Source organism: Pteropus alecto, unplaced genomic scaffold (assembly GCF_000325575.1).
Source record: "Pteropus alecto unplaced genomic scaffold, ASM32557v1 scaffold76, whole genome shotgun sequence".
Taxonomy (NCBI): Eukaryota; Metazoa; Chordata; class Mammalia; order Chiroptera; family Pteropodidae; genus Pteropus; species Pteropus alecto.
Genome location: NW_006443138.1, coordinates 11,264,132 through 11,284,477, shown reverse-complemented (window position 1 = coordinate 11,284,477; position 20,346 = coordinate 11,264,132). Strand labels below are relative to the sequence as shown.

General features: G+C 36.2%; 1 protein-coding gene across 1 annotated transcript in view; it reads right to left on the bottom strand.

Annotated features, from left to right (window-relative positions):
- Positions 1 to 10,921: 10,921 nt before the first annotated feature.
- The window catches only part of GLIPR1L2 (GLIPR1 like 2), a 28,287-nt gene continuing 18,862 nt past the window's right edge, over positions 10,922 to 20,346 (bottom strand). The window contains exons 5-7 of the mRNA XM_006923933.1: positions 11,391 to 11,417; positions 11,025 to 11,308; positions 10,922 to 10,984 (exon numbers count right to left, since the gene is read on the bottom strand). Of these exons, the coding sequence (XP_006923995.1) occupies positions 10,922 to 10,984; positions 11,025 to 11,308; positions 11,391 to 11,417 (374 nt within the window). The remainder of the gene's footprint in view (positions 10,985 to 11,024; positions 11,309 to 11,390; positions 11,418 to 20,346) is intronic.

Here is a 20,346-nt window from a genome sequence, read left to right as displayed (position 1 = left end):
TAGAAAGATTGAACATGCCTTTCTGCCATTGCACAAATGAGGTATGAGGAAGCAGCCAAGCGCAGCTCTCTAGAGACCTGTCACAACGGCCCCTGTCCCCTGCCTTAATTCAGACCTGACTTCAGACCTGGCCAGTCCTGACTTCAGAATGTCATTCATTGAGGGCCAGCATTAAGTGAGCCTCTCATACAATTGTATGGTTGGAGTGTCTAAGGACAGAGCAGAACTGTTTTCGTAAAAGTTTGCTAATGATCGTTTAGCAGGGTTTGTCTAACTAGCTCCTACTACGTGAGGTTACCCATTTTTTGAAAAGAACCAGGCATTTGAGTCCATATTAGTTTAGGTCAGTTGGCAGCAGTGACGACAAGCATCAACCTAAGCTTTTTCATATTTATTATCTCACTATGTTCTCACAATAACTGTGTGAGATGTATATTACCATCCCTATTTTACAGATGACAATATTGAGACAAAGGGAGGTTAAATAATTAGATCAGTAACATGACACTAGTAAAATGTTAACATAGGATTTGTCTGATTGCAAATCCTGTTTCTAATTTTTAAGAGCAAAAGTTCTCTAAAGTGTCAGATTTCTCTAAGCCCAGTTCTGGACTACGCGTCAATCTTGCCCCTCCCCTATCCTTGCCAGACCTGCGTAGACCAGTTTTAGCAAGAACCCTGCCAAGTCAGTTTAGAGAGAATCTCTCCCATCCTTGACATCTGACCACTCTCAATATCTAGTCAAATTCCTCAGTCCCCACCCTTGACATCTGATCACTCTGGCCTGCCCTTAGTAATTTTCCATCCACAAGCTCCCCCTTCCCCTTAACTCTGATCTTTGGCTATAAATCCCCAGCTATCTTTATTGTATTCAGAATTGAGCCCAGTTCTGTACTGTGGTCTCTTTCCTATTGCAACAGTTTCTGAATACAATCTATTTTCACTGTGTTAACTAGTGTCTGGCTCTGGTTCTCTGAGAATATGTACAATCAGATACATATGTAGCTTATACCTTGTTGTCACACATGAAAAAGTGAAACAATGCAAAGGCTATTTCCTTCTGTTGTTCATCTCCAGATCAAAGTCTTGGAGGGTTATGAACAGAGGAGTTACATAACTCACTTATATTGTAAAAGGATAATTCTGACTGATGGGCCGGGAAGGAAGTGTGGAAATTACTTAGGAGCTGTTGCAGTAAGGGTCCAAATATGAGTTAACTCAATTTCAGCATAAAAATCTGTCTTGTGCTCCCCTTTCTGTTTCTCTCTGCAGTAATGCCGTTCTGATTTGAATAAGGCAAGAGAGAAGTTTCTTTAGTGTCTCTCTGCTGGGGTGCCCTCAGAGAATGATTCTTATGCTCCAGCAGTTACACTAGCAGCCACTCAGTAACTGAGCAAAAATCTTCGTACAAATTGTAAATCGTGTACAGGAAAATCAGTTCTTGTTTAGAGAGGCTGAGAGGGCTGGTGCACAGTTATCAATAGCAACATGCCTTCACCTTCTGCCCTTTAGCTTCTACCCTGCCCAAGGAAGCCTAATAGTTGTATGATGGATTATTCCACCTGCTCAAATAGGGCAGCTGTTTTCTGCCAGTTCACTAAAGTCCATTCACAAGACAGTAATCCATGGCCTTATATTTTTCATGGCATGGTATAGCATGGCCCTGCACGATCTCAGTTAATGTTTATTTCCTTAAGATCCTGGAGAGTATGTATTATATAGCTACATTTTTGATGAGGAAATTGAGGGCCACCGTTAAGTCATTTGTTCAAATTCACACTTAGGAGGAAGTGAATTAAACTCAGGGTTATCTCCTTTTTTATACCAATGACTCATACATCTTGTTGTGCATTACAATATGCACCCCATGGCAACCTATCAGTACTTTTAATCAGCTCTCCCCAGTGTTTCTAGGCTATGGCTAAAGTTTGAGAATCACTGTTTTACACCATGCTGCTTCTCTTTGCCCTGATATCTGATCCTTGTTAAAGTGCTTAGCTGAAGATACTCATTCACTCTAATTCACTGAATCTTAGGATGTTGGTACCAAAATTCTTCCAGCTTCCTACTGCTGCTTCCAGACCATTGCTACATAGCCTTTCCTTCGTATGCTTCTTTGAGTTGTATGGCATTCATTTACAGTGAATTCTACTTTGTCATCATCATCTTCAGACCTCCCCTGAAATCCTTGAGGACTTAGGTCTCGATCCATAAGAATTATCTCCATTTGAATTATCTAACATTCTGCCCACAAACTTCTTTAACCAACTCTACTTCATTGATTTTAACAAATCATTCAGAGATATATCTTGGCCTTTACCAAACTGGAGTTTGCTTCCCGACTCCAACTGGAATTGCTCAGACCTCCAAATTCCTACTCTGGCCTCCGTTTTCTCCTGCCCACCTCTCAAGCACTGGCACTGTCCCTGCTGTTAAATCTGCTCTACATATTTATGGTGACTCCCAAGCTTCTCATCTGCTATTCTCTCAGCCTATCATCCCCCACTCTAACCTGTTTTTATTTCTTTTCTTTCTCTCTCTTAGGCGTCAAGATCAAAATTCACAAGCATTTTCACACCAGTATCTTCAATACTCTCACTCTTGGCATTTCCCTGTGAGCTAGCTCAGCCAATTCTTAATCAAAAAAGGTTTGTTTTTGTAGTTTCTAAGTAGAACTACAGAAAGTAGAAAAACTATGCTGATCGGTATCATCACACTTTTTATTTTGAACAGTGGTGTATTCAAACCTTTTGCAATTCTCAAGCTACCTACCCACCCTGAGATCTGGTAAGCTTCTCAACAGGCACCAAATGCCAGATTTTTCTGCAACTTAATGTTTTTGTTCCTTTTGTTACTTTCGACTCATTTTCTCACTTCTCTGTCAAACTCTTACTCATCATGTCTTAGTCCAACTCAAATGTTGCCTTTTCTCTTACATTTCTGACTCCCCTAAGCATACCCTTTCCTCTGTGTCCTCCTCACCTTTTTTTTTTACATGAATGTCTTTCTTCACCAAACTATGAGGCAGAAGCAGTCTGTTTACATTATATTACCCCTTACTGTCTTTCCCTTTGTCTTAGTCAACATAGGCTGCTATAACAGACTGGGTGGTTTAAATGACAGAACTTCATTCCTTAGTTTCTGGAGACTGGGATGTCCCACCTTCTGGGCGCCAGCTGATAAGTTTCCTGGTAAGCCCCTCTTGCTAGCTTGCTGAGAACCACCTTCTTGCTTTGTCATCTCACAGTAAGGAGAGAGTTCTGGTCTCTTCCTCTTCTTATAAGGACTCTAATCCCATCATGGGAGTCCACCTTCATGACCTCATCTAAATTTAATTACTCCCCAAAGGCATGACCTCCTAACACCACCACACTGGGGGGTAGAGCTTCAACATATGAATTTGGAAGGGACACAAATATTCAGTCAACATACCATCTAATTCAGAAGCCCTACCTCAAATCATAGTAAGTAAACATAAGCCTATTCATATATTGAATAAGATGTGCTCTAGAGCTGAGGCACTTGCAAGAGCTCAGTCTTTAAATCTGTGCTGTTTGGTATCAATGTCACTAGCCACATGGGGCTACTGAGCACTTGAAGTGTGGCTAGTCTAAATTGAGATGTGTTCTAAGTGTAAAATATACACCAGATTTTAGACTCAGTATGAAATAAAAGATGTAAAATAGCTCCTCAATACTTTTAATATTGATTACATGTTGAAATGATAATATTGTGGATATGTTGGATTAAATAAGGTCTATTATAAAAATTAGTTTAACCTGCTTCTTTTACCTTTTTTAATGTCTCTACGACAAAATTAAAAATAACATACGGCTTTTATTATATTTCTATTAGACAGTGATTTTTAAATACATTATCCATGATATTTAGTATGAATATAGTGACTAACAGAAGTATGGACTAATAGAGTTTAGGTCTATTTTCAACTAGGAACTGTGTGTATAAATATGTACTTATAAGGATTTTTTTTTTATAATTCTCTAAACCATATAGTAAATTCAAATTTATTATTAATTTGAGATTAGAATGAGAAGAAACTTGTTGGCAATGCTATCCTGCCTCACCATCAGAAGGTTCTGTCATAACATATTCTTGTATAACAATTACAATATAGGCATTCTCATTATCCAAGTATTCATATTTAAGTCGCCATATTACAAGGTGGTATAGGGCAGCTAGAGAAGTCATAACACATACAAATGTGTTAATAAATTTGTATAGAATGACTTCCAATTCAAGTATTCCTTTTCCCTTATTACCAACACCTAATCCTTGTAGAAAGTGTGAACGTTTTTTGCAGTTCTTTTGCTAATTGTGCAATGCTGTCAACATCTTACAATACAAGGCAAATGCAATACAATAAGTCATATGCAACATGAGACTGCAATTCTTGCAAAAGATTTAGTATTTCAGAAATTTATTAAAAAGTGGTTGACAAATAAAACACTGGTTAGAATTTAAATCAGTTATTATTTAAAGGAGACTAAATAATCAAAATAATGACTCCTTTAGTCCTTAAAAAGAGAATGATTTAAATGTCAAATTATTACAAGAACTCTTGGGAAAACTGATGAAGAGCTCTGATATATATATATATCTAAATCACTCTCTTTATTTTGAAAGTCAAATGTGAAGTGAAATATGTTGTTTTGTGTTACTATATAACTTTGCTAAAAATTATGCCAATCCAATACCCTTAGTCAATGCACATTTTATTCTTTTGTGTTTCTAAGAATTAGTTTGTAGTTGTAAATCTCAGTTAAACGTTTGCTAAATATGAGAAAAAAGAACTCAAATTCTAAATTTTCACTTTCATTTTTCAAAAGAAAACCCCATTTAAATCATTTTTTCCCACACTTTATTTTGAAGTTTTTGTCTTCTTTCAAAGTATCTTTCTTTATAAAGTCCTTTCTGATACTACTTATCCTAAGATAATTGTAATGGCTGAATTTTAAAAAGCATTATAAATTTAAAACAGGATAAATGTACTTTCTAAATGAATAAAAATGCAGAAATGAATAAATAATAATAGATGAATGCTTATGTTTATGAAGTGTTTACCTCATATTAAATAATGCTGCTAGATTTAGTTATTCCTGAGTTAAACTTGTTTGGCTTCTGAACATAACTCAAGTATTGACAGGTAGCAACACAAGATATAAATGGTCAAAGAGATAATGTAGCCAATATAATCTTACAGCTTTGAGACTTATCCAATCAATGTTTACACTATTCAACTAGCTACACATTTTTAGCATTGTTAATTCCTCATTACTGAGGAAATTATTTTGAACTTGCTCAACCCACAAGAAATGGTAGTTTCAATAGCAATTTTGCTGTTTCCTTTGAACATTTAGTTCTCAACTGTAGGGTTTTTTTGTTTTGGTTTGGTTTTTTTTTTTTTTTTTCCAGTTTCTTTGCTTTCTTCTAAAACATTCATTCTGTTAGCTGTGGTTTCCCCTGTGCTCCACAGTGGGGAGGGGAGGTATGTATTGTTAAAATTGTCCTGTCTTTCAGCTTTGATTACTCCAGATTCCCACTTACTGAACCCTTCCTTACTCACTCAGTGTCAGCAGCAGGGTTTCCTACTGACTCAGAATATCCATACCAACAATGGGCTCTGACAGTCCTTATACCAGAATTTGTTACTGATTTGCTAATCTAACACCTTTCAATCTTTCACCACGGCATCTTTCTCTTTCCTCAATATTGATATATGGTTCTTGCCCGAGGACCTGGGTTATATTTATTGTACATTGAGCCCAGTACCCAGAAATCTCTGCTCCTGATCCTCAAGCCATTATACCATGACCTTGTCGTACAGCTTCAGCCTGCCGGTCAACTGAAATTTTCATCTCATCCTCCAGAAATTATTTTCCTCTTGGAGGAGAAGTTTAATCTCAGACTCTTTCATCAGAATGTACCTCCCCCCACTTTTTTACAAGTATTTTTCCCTTGTCAACATAAGAAACATCCAAACCTGTAGAGAATTTTTATGAATTTATTTGAGCCAAACTGACAGCAGTTGCCAGGAAGGAAAATCTTGACAGACTGAGAAAATACTCTGGAGAATGGCAGTTTTGCCATTTATTTTAATCATTATAATGAAAAGAGGACACGTAAGGAGGGTTACAAGAAATCTATTAGTAGTAGATTAAGGAAGTGGGAGAAAACAAAGAGGAAACATCTCTGGGACTGGATAAAAAGCAAAATGGAGAAGCACATACTTCTTTTTCACTGGTGGTTACAGATCGTAAACATTTACAGCACATAGAGATGATATTCAGGCAACAAGATAACAATGAAGGGTTCTGTAGTCTGGAGCTCTGGTGCCAACGGTTGTGACATGAAGGGTTTGGAAAAGAAGATGACTCTGACATTTCAAAGTTATGTTGCAAAAAGACAATAGGCTCAATTAAGATAAAGATTGGCCTTTGTCAAGGAAGCTACAGGCCTAGGTAGTGACTACCCGCCACGACTGGCTTTTAGTAGAAATTTTTATGTTCAGACCATCCTGTGTGGTTACTTTCAGTTTCTGGATTTGTAAAGCCTGCCATGCAGGCTTCCCCTGCTTAGTTATGTGGCCTTTTTCATCTATACCCTTATCTCCTCCCTGAGACCTCAAAAGCTGTAATATATGTTGCATATGTGCTTTGACCCATGTGAAATGTCAGTTACGCAGGTGGAAGCATAGAGGCACATCCCTCAGATATCCCTTCAAGATAGAATCTGCCACGAAGAGTGCAGTTAGCAGACAGCCTCCAGCTGTAGCATTACATGCTCTTATGAGAATGTAATGCTTGTTATGAGGTGGAGCTGAGTCAGCGATGCTAGCGCTGGAGAATGGCTGCAAATACAGATGAAGCTTCATTTATTTGCATGTCCTCTGCTCACCTTCTGCTGTGCAGCCCATTTCCTAACAGGCCACGGATTGGTTCTGGTTCATGGCTAAGAGGTTGAGGACTCCTGGTCTACAGCATCTTAGCTAAGGCTACACTTTCCCCTTGTCAATGACTAAGTATGACAGCTGTTCAAGCCATTTCTGCCCAATACATAGTTCTCCTAACTTGAAAGATCTCCGTGGGAGATTTTTTTGCACCACAGCTCTCCCTTGTGTGGGCTGAGATTTCCCGGAGTTGCACTGCAGTCTTAGCCTCTTCAGAATGAATTTCAAATGTGCATTGTCATCTGAAGGCTTCCCCTACCTGCTCCCCCAGTCTATTGTGTGTGTGTAGTCCAATAAAACTTTATTTATAGACACTAAAATTTGAATTTTGTGTAATTTTTATGTGCCGCAAAATATTGCTTTAATTTTTGTAAAAACCTTTTTATTTTAGAACAATTTTAGGCAGTACAGAGAATTCTCATATACCCTCACCCACTTTCCCCTATTATTAATATCTTGCAGTAAATTTGTCATAATTAATGAACCAATATTGATACATTGTCATTAACTAAAGTCCACATTTTATTCAGATTTTCTTAGTTTTCACCTAATGCCCTTTTCATGTTCCAGGATCCCATTCAGGATATCACATTATATTTAGTAGTCATGCTTCTAAGCTTAGACTCCTCTTGGTTGTGATGGTTTCTCGGGTTTCCCTTATTGTTGTTCACCTTGACAATTTTTAAGGAGTACTGGTCAGTATTTTATAAAATGTCCCTTAATTGGGATTTGTCTGATGTTTTTCTCATGATTAGACTGGGATTATATGTTCTTGGGAAGAAGCCTACAGAAGTAAAATGCCATTTTCATAACATCATATCAAGGATGCATGATATTACCATGGCCTACCAATATTGATATTGACCTTGGTCACCTGGCTGAGGTAGTGTTTGTTAGGTTTCTCCACTGGAAAGTGACTCTCCCCACCCCCTTCCCATACTGTATTCTTTGATACCTCAATTTTTACAGGATCCAAACTGGCACAATGGGTTTCAGTAGCTGTTCAAGGAAGCAAGTGGTAAGAAATCATGACCCGTTGCTTAGTGACCAGAACTGAGCCAGTTATCAGACCTGGAAAGCACTGTCTGAATAGGCAGGTGGCTAAGTTCCCAGGAGAATGCCACTAGTATGCGCTTTGAAGATTCCCCTCGCACTTCGCAAAAGGGACCCACGGACATTTACTTGAGTGAATGTATACTTGAGAATAAGGTTATCCACACAATTGGAGAATTATTGGGCAAAGGATCTGAATCGATGTTGAACCAAAGCTTCATCATGGGATCAAATCCCGGCAGGGCCAGAGGGCATGAATAAGCTACATGAGCAGACAGCCTAGATTTCCATTTTACCGATCACAGTTATACCAGCACCCCTCTCTCAGCTCACACCTATCACCACATTGAGGGGGTTCCTGTGCCTCTAGATAAAGATAATGGAAAAATGTCAAATCGTAGTTTATCGATTGGTTGGCTTTATGTGGGGGTGCAAGCTAAAAATGGACAATAGCTACATTACAGACATACTCAAGGGTGGCCTTGAAAGACAGTAGTGAGGGCAAATATTCAGTGTGGAGCTCTGAGTGGTACACCTGGTTATCCATTTTATATGGAAGCATAAGAAGCTTGAGATGATAATCAATATGGACACATGGACAGTAGCAAATACCTGGCCAAAGTTTAGGAGTTTAGAAGGGAAAGGACTGAAAGACCAGAAATAGGAGGGTATGGGGCAGAGGCACATGAACAGAGATGTGGGAACGAGAATAGTGTGTGAAAACTTTTTATAGGTTAATACCCACTAGAAGCATTGAACCAAGTGGACAAAATGACTCATTCATTGACATTAACTGGCTTTTGCCCTTTATTCACCCAAAAGTAGCATGATAGGTAGATGGAATTCACGAATACCACACATAGGTCCATTTGCATGGACTTTTAGTTATCAGTGCTGATCTAGGTACCCGTGTGTGTACAATCTACCAACAGTGGAGATGAATGCTGAGTCCCTGACATGGCACTATTGTTTAAGGAGACAAACTGGCACTTGGTAGCAAGTTGACAACACTGGGTTCCTTCTATCCTGGAAAAGCCAGTGGTTTGTTCTCTATGGAATAGATGCCCATTCTAACATTTTTTTCTGGGTATAGATTTGCTTTTCTGCCCTGAAAGTCTTAGCCAACACCACCATGTGTAAATTTCATGAGTGCCTGATCCACAAGAATAGACCACCACACAAGCTAGCGTCCCGTCAGAGGTCTCATTTCGTGATAAATGAGACCTCTCATTTCGTGATAAATGAGAGTTTCAGAAGGGGAGCCTGGACTGTGGAATCCACTGGTTGTACTATACACATTACACAGTGTAGAAACATCTGGCCTGATATAGCATTGGGATGATCTTTTGAAGGAATAGCTAACATGCCAATTTAGAAGCGATACTTTGTAAGGATATATAGCCATAGGAAGACTACATGGGACCAGGAACCAAGAGGTAGGAACTGGAGTGGCTTAAACACCATCACTCAAAAATGACCCATTGGATAATTTTGTGTTCTGCAAGCTTTGTGGTCCTGTTCTCCAAAATTGGCACATTCTTGCCAGGAGACATGGCAAGGGTTCTTTTAACCTGTAAGTTATAGCTGTATAGTTTTATTTTCTACACTGGTTAGTGTTAAGTGGGACAGACTAGTCACCATTGCTCCACTGTCCCACCTGGAATGAGTCAGAAAGTTAGTGGTTATGATTTTCTCTAATGATGAGATCTATCAAATCTGTTTAATAAGGGAAAATATCATTAATACTCCTCAGATATTACATATTTTTAAAGGTCTTGTCTAATATTGCCCATAATCACATTTCTTTCACTCAGGTGGTACTCTGAATTTGCTTTGTTTTCAAGAGCTCTTGAAAACAAACAAACACACACAAAAAACATAAACTATCAAATGTGAGAGAATAGTTCAGGGCTTTTTTGTATAATTCTCATCTTTCTCCATTTAAGAACAGGTTTTTAATATAATAGAGTTAATAAACAGAGTTTATACCATTCGATGTATTTCATTATGTTAGGTATTTTCATTCAGTTTATTATTAGTATTATAAGTGATAAGTAGTTAATTTATATTACTATATTTTTTGAATAACTACAAGTAAATAATTATTTTTAAAAATTTATTTTATCACATAAATTCAAAAGTAGTCAGATTGCTCAATCACAAGTAAACTTTTGACATTTATTAGCCCTTAGTGGTAACAAATTATATAGCCTTATAAAGAATTGCAGTAAGGCTTTAACGAAATATTGAACATAAAGTAGAAATAATAAATTTGTCTCCTAAAAGCATGCACAAGTACCACTTAAACCATTCCAAACATATATACTATAGTGATAAATAATAGTATCTGATGCTTTGATATCATATGAAAAATATCACTACCACCACGAGCACCACTAGCAATGGCAACTATAATGGTAATGACAAAACAACAAAACCAAAAGTTATTAAGTGACTGTCCTGAATTTGAAATGGTCCTAAGCACTTTACAGGTATGATCTTAATACTTGAGAAACTTGTTAACCCATTTTAAAAATATTTAGAACACAGAGATAGAAACATATTTAGAAAATGGCAATTTCCTTCTTTATCAGGATAACATAGTGAAACCTTAGTGTTATAGACTGTCAAATCCTTTTTAGTGTTTCTATCACCACACCGTTATCTGTTCTTAGTGTCCGAGAGCTTTCCTTACTTACAGTACTTACTGTAAAATACATGTTTTTTGTTGTTGTTTCTTTATTTTTCAAATTTAAGTTTGTTGAGCAGTATGAAAAAGAGAAGGGAATAAAAGGTACTGAAATATTAGTTTGTACATATTCTTTCTTAAAGCTCAATGTTCTTTTTATAAGTTTTTTGCCTTTTTTTGTATTATCCTTTTGTCCTGTGATGGTGGCTACCTCACCCTTTGTCCTCCTCTGCCTTTTCCTCCTCCTCCTCCTCCTCCTCCTCTTCTTCCTCCTCCTCTTCCGCCTCCTCCTCCTCTTCTTCCTCCTCCTCAAACCTCCTTCTCCTCCTCCTCCTCCTCCTCCTCCTTCCCCTCTTTTCTGTCCTTTTTGTCCTCCTTCTCTATCTTTTCCTCCAACTTTTCATGCTCTGGCCTCATTACCTCAGGGGTAAACTGCATCTGTTCTTCCAATAATATATTTGGAAAATAAGACTGTATTATCAAAACAACTGTGGCACATAGTGAAAAAAATAGTGTTCTCAAAAATAAAATAAACATGCAGAGTGGATCACACACAAGTGGCCGGGGCACTTCCCATCTTGGATACCAAAATCGATAATCTGCAAATAAAGGAGCAATTGAAAGCTGGATTTCATATAAAGTAGTTAAAGCATTCAAGAAATAGAAGACAACAATACATACATATGGCTTGGTCACGACCTGCATTACCTAGAAAGAAAAAAGAAAGACATAAAGAATTACATAAAATTTCTTCTTTCTGTAGAATGACAATTTCCCCAACAATAATGACATCATCCTCCTAGTTGTCAGGTATTAAGCGATCATTATTGATTTCTCCCCTCCAACAAACAGCTAGTCATTAAGTACAATATTTTCTCTTTTAGTAAAAGTTAGCCTGGTCTGCTAGAGAGAGAGCGCAGAAGTATAGGAGTGAGAAGATGTGAATTTTACTACTAATTCTGTCTAAATCAATTTGTCACCTTACTTAAGTCACTTCATGTCGACCCTCTAAAGATTGTTCTAATTTCAGCCTTCTAGGATTCTATAACATCTTTTATTTTCGTTTCTCTTCCCCCCACCTCAATCATTCCATATTAATCTTCTGAATCTACTCACTTTCCTCATTTAATTCTCATTTTCAGAAACTTTCAGTTGCTTATTTCCTAGCAGCAAAGTTAACTCCATAGCCTGGTCTTCATTGTTTTGCTATTTAGCCCAATGTTATCACAATACTTTTCAGGAAATAAATTTTCTTTCCTCTGCTCACCTGGGCATAGAAGGTCAGATGACCATTCCTGGATTCCACTAGGAAGGAGAGTGAGAGGATAAACGAGTTCTCACATATAGAGAGCCCAAATGGCAACCTAGGGCTTTGTCTTGCAACATTAATATTCTTAGAGGAAAATTTAGAAATCACTCTTGAGGCACCTTGGAGATGAACTGATCTTTTGAATCTTTAAGGTTATTTTAGCCTTTTGTGCTTGATCTTATTACTTCATTTTTTTTTCAATATAATGATTCCTATTTTAGAGCTCCTTTAAAAAAAGTCTTTTACTTCATTCTGTGTCTGTGTGTCTATTGATTGCTTAGTACGAGCAATGATGTACTTAGTATGTTTCTTCTTTGCATCTTCCTTCATTCCTTTTCACTAATTTTTATTGATTACATTCTTCTTTTACTTTCGTACTTGGTTAAATATTTAAATACATTAAACAAACATGTCTCTGATTCTTCAGCTTTAACTAATACCTTTTGGCCTCTGGCTCTAAAAGAAGGGGAAATTAAACAGATTTTTCTACCTTTCTCTTCTCCTCTGAAGTTTTATTAATTACATCATTTGCTTATTGCCAAAATTTATATTTATATTTTGTTTTATAATTATAATCTTCAGATTTGTTTTAATCTATCAATTAATTTAATCTATCCAATGTTTATGGATAGTTCTTTCAGCACAGCTTTTTGCTTTTCCATTCATCCATTCTTTTTAGTGAAAGTCATCCTCTAGGAGTTATTAAGGAAATGCACAGGAGAACTATATACCACAAGTTACTGTGTGTTCCTGTCTATTTGCTTATACTTGAATAATAAGTTTGGCTATACATAAATTCTTGGTTGACATTTTTTTGCATTAAGACCATATAGGCATCACTCTATTGTCTCTTAGCATTGACCATTATTGTAGAGAAGTTTGAGACCAGCCTGAACTTTCCTCTCTATTCACAGAAAAGTACTTAGTTCCTGGTTTTGGCTCTACAGTACAGAATTAACTTTACACGGTGTAGTAGTAATGATATTGGCAATTGACAATCCTGCATAGAGGACTAACATTCATGTCATCAGAGTCTCAAGGAGAAGAGAAATAGTGTAGTGTTGGAAAAAATATGTAAAGAAAAGGCTGAAGCTTCTCTAGTATAGATGAAGAATTAGATCTACAGAATCAAGAATCTAAGCTAAGACTGATTTATTTCACTTAGCATGATGCCCTCAAGGTCCATTCATGTTGTCACGAATGGCAAGATTTTCTTTTTTATAACTGAATAATTGTTTATGTATATTACAATCTTTTTTTCTTCCTTTTTTTTTGTATACTACAATTTCTTATCCATTCATTCATCGATAGACACTTAGGTTGTTTCCATATCTTGGCTATTGTGTATAATGCTGCAATGAGCGTGGGGGTCCATATATCTTTTCAAGTTATCGTTTTTGTTTTCTTCAGATAAATATTCACAGGCAGAATTGTGGGATCAAATGGTAGTTCTATTTTTAATTTCTTGGGGAACCTCCAAATGTTTACCATAGTGGCTGCACCAATTTACATTCCATACTATGCACTTCCAATGTTTAAAGAATTTCTATTTATGAAGTTTTTAATTATTTCTTACAATATCTAAATATCTATCTGTAGCTTATTTTCTTTTCTATTGTTTTGGTTCTGTTCAGGGCCTCCAATTATTCACATGTCGAATGTGATTTATCAGTGCATATTTAACATTTTCTCTTTAATCTTTTTAAATTCCTTGCCTGCATTTCTCAGTCATGACCTCCATATCCTTTATGTGTTTTCCAGCATTTTTTTGTTTCTTGTGCTATTTTCAATGTGCTCTTCACTTCTATAATGGCTTTATTTTTTTCTTTCAGTTTCTTATTGTTGTATTGCCATATCTTCTTTGAGCTTTGTGTCTTCCCTTTGATCTCTTGTTTTGTTTTTAAAGTATTTTGAAGATGATATATTTGCTCTCATTTTCTAATGGTTCCATGGCAATATAACAATATTTTTTGTCATTTTTTTATTGGAGGTTTTTGGGTTTTTTTTTTTTTGGTATGGCTCATGTACTCATCGGAATGGATAAAAAACATGACCCAACTACATGCTGTCTATAAGAAATATAGGTAGTTTAATAATAAACATAAACAAACAGAAAGATGAAGTGGCTATATTTACACTTCAGTGTAAACAAAATTGCCAGGGATAAAGAGGGACATTATTTATTGATAAAATGGTCAATTCACCAGGATAAAGTATAATAATTCTAACTGTATGTGCACCTAACCACAGAGTTTCAACATACATGAAGAAAAACTGACAGAACTGAAATGGAAAATAGAAAAATCTACAATTATAGCTAGAAACTCAACATCCTTCTCTCAAAAATTGATAGAACTAGACAAAACAAACAAAAACAAAAACAAAACCATCATGGATATAGAAAAACAACAGCATCAACCAACAGAATCTAATAAACATTTGTAGAACATTATATCCAATGATAGCAGAATCACATTCCTTTAAAGTACTCATGAAACATATACTAAGGTAGAACTTATCTTAGATCCAAAACAAACCTTAAAAAATTTAAAAGAACTGAAATCCATTACAGTATGTTTGAATTTAAACTAGAAATCAATAACCAAGAGATAACAAAAAAAAATTAAAACACCATTTACAAAAGCTCCCCAAAATGAAACATTTAGAGGTAACTAATAAAACATGCACAGAATTTATATTTTGAAAACCACAGAACACTGATAAAAGAACTCAAAGAATACCCAAACAAATAGAGAAAAAAATTATGTTTATGGATTGGCATACTCAGTACAGTCAATTCCATTCTCCCCAAACTGATCAATAGGTTTAATGCAATTTCTATCAAAATCCCAGAAAGACTTTTGTAGACATAGACAAGCCTATTATAAAACTTACATGGAAAGTCCATGCACTAGAATAGCTAAAACAAAATATTTAAAAGAAGAATAAAGTAGGAGGAATCATTCTACCGGATATTAAGGACCTTTTATATAGCTACAGTAATCAAAACAATGTGGGCTTGGTTGAAGGATAGACACATAAATCAATGGAAGAGAATAGAGAACCCAGAAACAGATCCACACAAATACGCTCAAACTGATTTTTGACAACTGTGCAAAAGCTATTAAATAGCAAAGAGTCTTTTCCACAAATGATGAATATTTGGTTTTCCATGTGTAATCAATTAATCACAAAACTTTAGCATGAACTTTACATCTTATTCAAAAATTAAGTTAAAATAGATCATAGATCTAAATGTAAAACTACAAAACTTTTAGAAGAAACCATAGGAGAAAATCTTTGAACCCTGAGATTATGTGAAGAGTTCTTAGACATGATAACTAAAAGAACAGTCTGTAAAAGAAAAAAAATGGTATGTTGGATTTGATTAAAATTAAAAGCTTAGCTTCATGAAAGATACAGTTAAGAGAATGAAAAGACAAGCTACAAACTGTAAGAAAAAATATTTTCAAATCATGTCAATTAAAGGAATTATATTGTTGGGGAGGAAAAAAATATCCTCTACCCTTAGGTTCTTCTGGCTGGACTAATAATCAAATTAGCAGAAAAAAGAAAACAAATTAAAGTTTAATAATATGTGTAGCTCTTGTCAGCATGGGAGAGACCCAGGAAAACTGAGTAATTCCCCAAAATGACAGAAACCATCACCTTAAATACCACCTTCATCTAATGACAAAAGATGCTAGGGGTGGGCAGTCAGTTAATGGTCATTATCATGCAAAGCACAGAAAACAAGGTAAGATTGTTATGCAGATTTAAGCCTAAAGCCTTTTTTTTTCCATTGATAGTAAAAGCAAGCCTGCTACAGTGGGGAAACACCCTTACAGAGGGAGATTTCCCTTACAAATGTAAATATCCTTTCAGAGGTTAAACTCTACTTGATTTCCAGAGTTTCTCCCCTATCTGCTGTTTCTTAAAGTTAACCCACCTAAAATTATCAATATCCCAAAGTGGCATATTTTGGGGTCACAAACTCTGTTCTCCTTCAATATCTATAATATATAAAGAAATCACAAAATTAAAAATAAAATAAACAATCCACCTAAAAAATGGGCAAAAGATTTGAACAGACACTTCACCAAAGAGGATGTAATAGGACAAAGAGCATGTGAAAATATGTTCCACATCAGTAGCCATTAGGGAAATGAAAAATTAAAACTATAAAGAGATTAGAATAGCTACACTACACACTAACTACACACCAATTAGAATGGCTAAAGTAGAAAATACCGACAGTACCAAGTGCTTAAAAAAAAACAAAGTGACTAGAATTCCCATTCATTCCTGCAAAATGGTACAGTCACTCTGGAACCAATCTGGCATTTATCTATAATGTTCAATACATAGTTACCACATGATTCAGCAATCTCACTTCTGGATATTTATCCTAGAGAAATAAAAACATATCTACACTAAAACCGTTACACAAATATTTATAGCAGCTCTCTTCATAATTGCCAAAAACTTGAAACAACCCAAATGTCCTTCAATGAGTGAATGGATCAACAAACTGTGGTGCATGTATGTAATTGAATACTACTCAGCAAAGAAACAATGGACTATTAATATATACAATAACTTGGATGAATCTCAAAGGATCTTGCTGAGTGAAAGATGCCAGTCTTCAAAGGTTACGAACTGTATGATTCCATTTATTGACACTCTCAAAAAGACAAAACAGCTTGGAGGTTGCCAGAAATAGGGGCAGGAGGATTGTGAGACTATAAAGGGTACACAAGGGAATTGTTATTATTATTATTTTATTATTAATATTGGCATGATGGAATTGCTCTGTATCCTGATTGCAGTGGTGATAACTAGAATATATACATATGTTAAAATTCACAGAATTTTATATAAATAAAATTTAAAAATGATAGTTTGATCTTCGATAATATTTTTCTTATTTTAAATGCCTATCTTACTAGTTAGACTGTAAGTTCAATGAGGACAGGAAGTATGTCTATCTCTTTATCATTTCACCCCTACTGCATGATGCAATGTCTGGCACATAGTTACTACTAAATAAATATTTTCTGATCAGCTAAATGAAAGAGTCTTTATTGGAATTTTAATGAAAAATTTGGAGAAGCTTTGTTTGAACCTACTGGTACGATGCCACTTTAAACTGAAATTCCTCAACCAAGCTTCTTGACAGTGATATTACCCTAGATATTTTTACTTCTTCACTTTCCACTCACTTTCAATTCCTGAAATCCGGTTGTCACCCTACTATTCCTCTGAAACCCCTCTAAGGTCCCTAAAGATCTCCATGTTGCCAGCTCAGTGAGCACACTAGGGGAGACTTCTGTTTCTCTCCTACTGTTTCCCCCATTCTCTTTCAGTATTTTTCATTTTTTCCTCCCTAGGATTCCATTCTTAGTATTTACTATTCTTCTCTATAAGTTGTACTTCAGTGAGTTCTTTTTTATATTTTTAGTCTTATCAATATGCTAATGATTCTGAAATACAGCCCTGATCAGCTTACTAGTCTTACCTACTCAGTTTTTAAACAGCTGTTTAAAACTAATAATGATCAAAACTGAACTCATAATCTATTTTCCATTGCTTCTTCTGTTTGTACAATTCGTATCTCAATAAATCACACCATTAGTCACCAAACCTCAAACCTGATATTTATATTGGACTATTTTTCTCACCGCCATATCAAATTAGTCTTCAAAACTTGCTAATTTTGCTTCATAAATACTAATTAGTCTCATCCTATTTCTCTTACAAATACTCCAATAGGAGACTCTTCTCTCCCCTGGACTACAACAAAAACCTTCATCATCTGATACTTCATCATCCGGAGTATTTAGTATTTCCTACAAACAAGGATATTCTTCTATATGATCATAATATAGCCATCGAAATCAAAAATTAACATTGTTACATTACTACCATCTAATCTTTAGACCTCATTCAATTTTTGCCAATTGTGCTAATGGTGTCCTCTACAGCAAAAGAATCATGTTCAGGATTGTATATTACATGTAGCTTTCGTGTCTCTTTATTTTCTTCAGTCTGGGACAATTCTTCATTCCTTATTTGACATTCATAATCTCGACATTATTGAAGATAACAAGCCAGATATTTTGCAGACAAATCCTTATCTTTTCAAAACAAATCTGCAGTTTGGATTTATTTGATGCTTCCCTGGGATTAGGTTAGGTTACACATCTTTGGTAGGAATGCCACAGAAACGAAGCTTTGCTCTTCTCACTGCATCCTCTCAGGTGGTACGGGTTTTGGTTTTGATTTTCCCATTGCCGATGATGCTCACTTATATCACTTTATTAGGATGGTTTCTGCCAAGTTTCTCCACTGTGAAGTTAATCTTAGTAACTAATTACTAATTACCCTTAGTAATTAAGTATTTTTATTGGGAGTTATTTTGGAACTAAGTAAACATACTGTTCCTCACCAAATTTATTCATTTATTAATTTATATGAATTAATTTATTCATTTATTAATTTATATGAATATGAATTATAGTTTCCTGTTTTATCCAATGAGTTATAATTGATTATTATTATCCTTATTTCCATGCTCAAACTGTCTCAGATTTGACCAGTGAGAACCCTTTACGATGGCTTTTGTGTCCTTGTGTGTCCTTTTTGTTACATGTCCCATCACTCTTTGAGAATTTCCTTGCTTTCAGGTATAAAAAGATATTCTGGGTTGATCCTGCATTTTCCCTGCTCCGGCCCTGGAGTCCAACCTTTCTCCAATGAGTCTCAGTTCCTTTTAGTGCACTACAATTTAGAAACCAAGATTGTGCACTAGTTGTGCTCACTGCTTTTGGGGTGAAGGGCCCACTGCTTCAAGTCCACCTCAGAGCTAGGGAATATACATATGTATGTACATAAATATTTACATCTATGTTTATATTTATTAAAATCCTCAAGTTCTAATACCTCTAATTCTGATTTATCACAAGATTCATGCGTGTTTTCCTTCTTTACACTCCATTTGCACTCCATTCTCTGACAGTAAGAAAACTGGCTCCCATTATCCATAATCTATTTACTCATTTAATAAATCCCCCAGGATGCCTCCAATCTCCCATCACTGCCTCTGCTCTCTCCCCTACCTGGTCCCCTCCTCATTCTGCTTAGGCTTTGATACTCTACACCAGGCTGATAATGTCAGATTTAGCAAATAAAAACAGGATGCCCAGTTAAATTTGAATTTTAAAAACAACAGATACTTTTTTAGGGATATACTTTTACTAAAAACATTTTTCATTTATCTGAAATTCACATTTAACTGGGCATTCTGAATTTAATCTGGCAATCTATAATCTGATTCTTCAATTGGGCCCCTTCCACCCTGCTCAGACTCTGAAACCCAACTCTGGACTGCTCTAGTGTGTGATTTGCTCCTTACTGTAGAAGGGTTCTGACCCCTCCCATGCCAGGCCACCACCCCCACATCAAAGCCTTCCTCACCTACTTTGGACTCCAACACTCATGCGAGGTTGCCCCTAAACATGGATACCCTTCTACCTGCTTAGGTTTTAATACCTCTGGCAAGGCCACCCCTATGTGAATCTTCTCATTATGCTTGAGCTTCAACAACCGGTGTCATACCATCTTTCCATGGATGCCTTCCTCACCTGCTCCGACTCTTATACTCCATGCCAGGCCTCTCTCTCCAACCCCGTGATGACGCTCTCTTCACCTTGCTTGGCTCAAACACCACATACTGAATCACCCCTGCACGGACATTCCTTCATCCTGATCTGTCTCTGATACCTAAGCCTGACCTCATGTGTGGACACTGATTCATTCCATGAGGGCTCTAACTTCCCACATAAGACCAGATTCCCATGTGGACAGCATCCTCGTCCTGCTTAGGTTGTCTCCCCATGGCCACCGTCCTGTGTATGGATTCCTTGTCATCCTGCTTAGGCTCTAACATGTCACACCTGGCTGCCCTCTGTGTGGATTCCTATCTTGTTCTGACCAACCTAATGGCCTTAAGGACTGAATTTTTGAGAAAGAGAAAGAAAAGGGGAAGAAGAAGAGCAAGGCTTCATATCTTGATTCAAGTGAGCCAAGGGCAGAGGTGTTAGGGTGAATTCATTGTAGCAGTGGCACAAATGCATAATATGCCCCTTACTGTCGGAATTTATCCCTATCACATTCCACTAAGCATCACATATATTCCAAAGTTATACTTTTGAATAATATACTCTTACGTTCGATAAAAACTAAAAGTTTAATCAAACATATATTCTACTTTTATCTTTAGAATATTTTGGGGGAAAGAAACTAAAAAAAAAAAGTCTATTAAACATT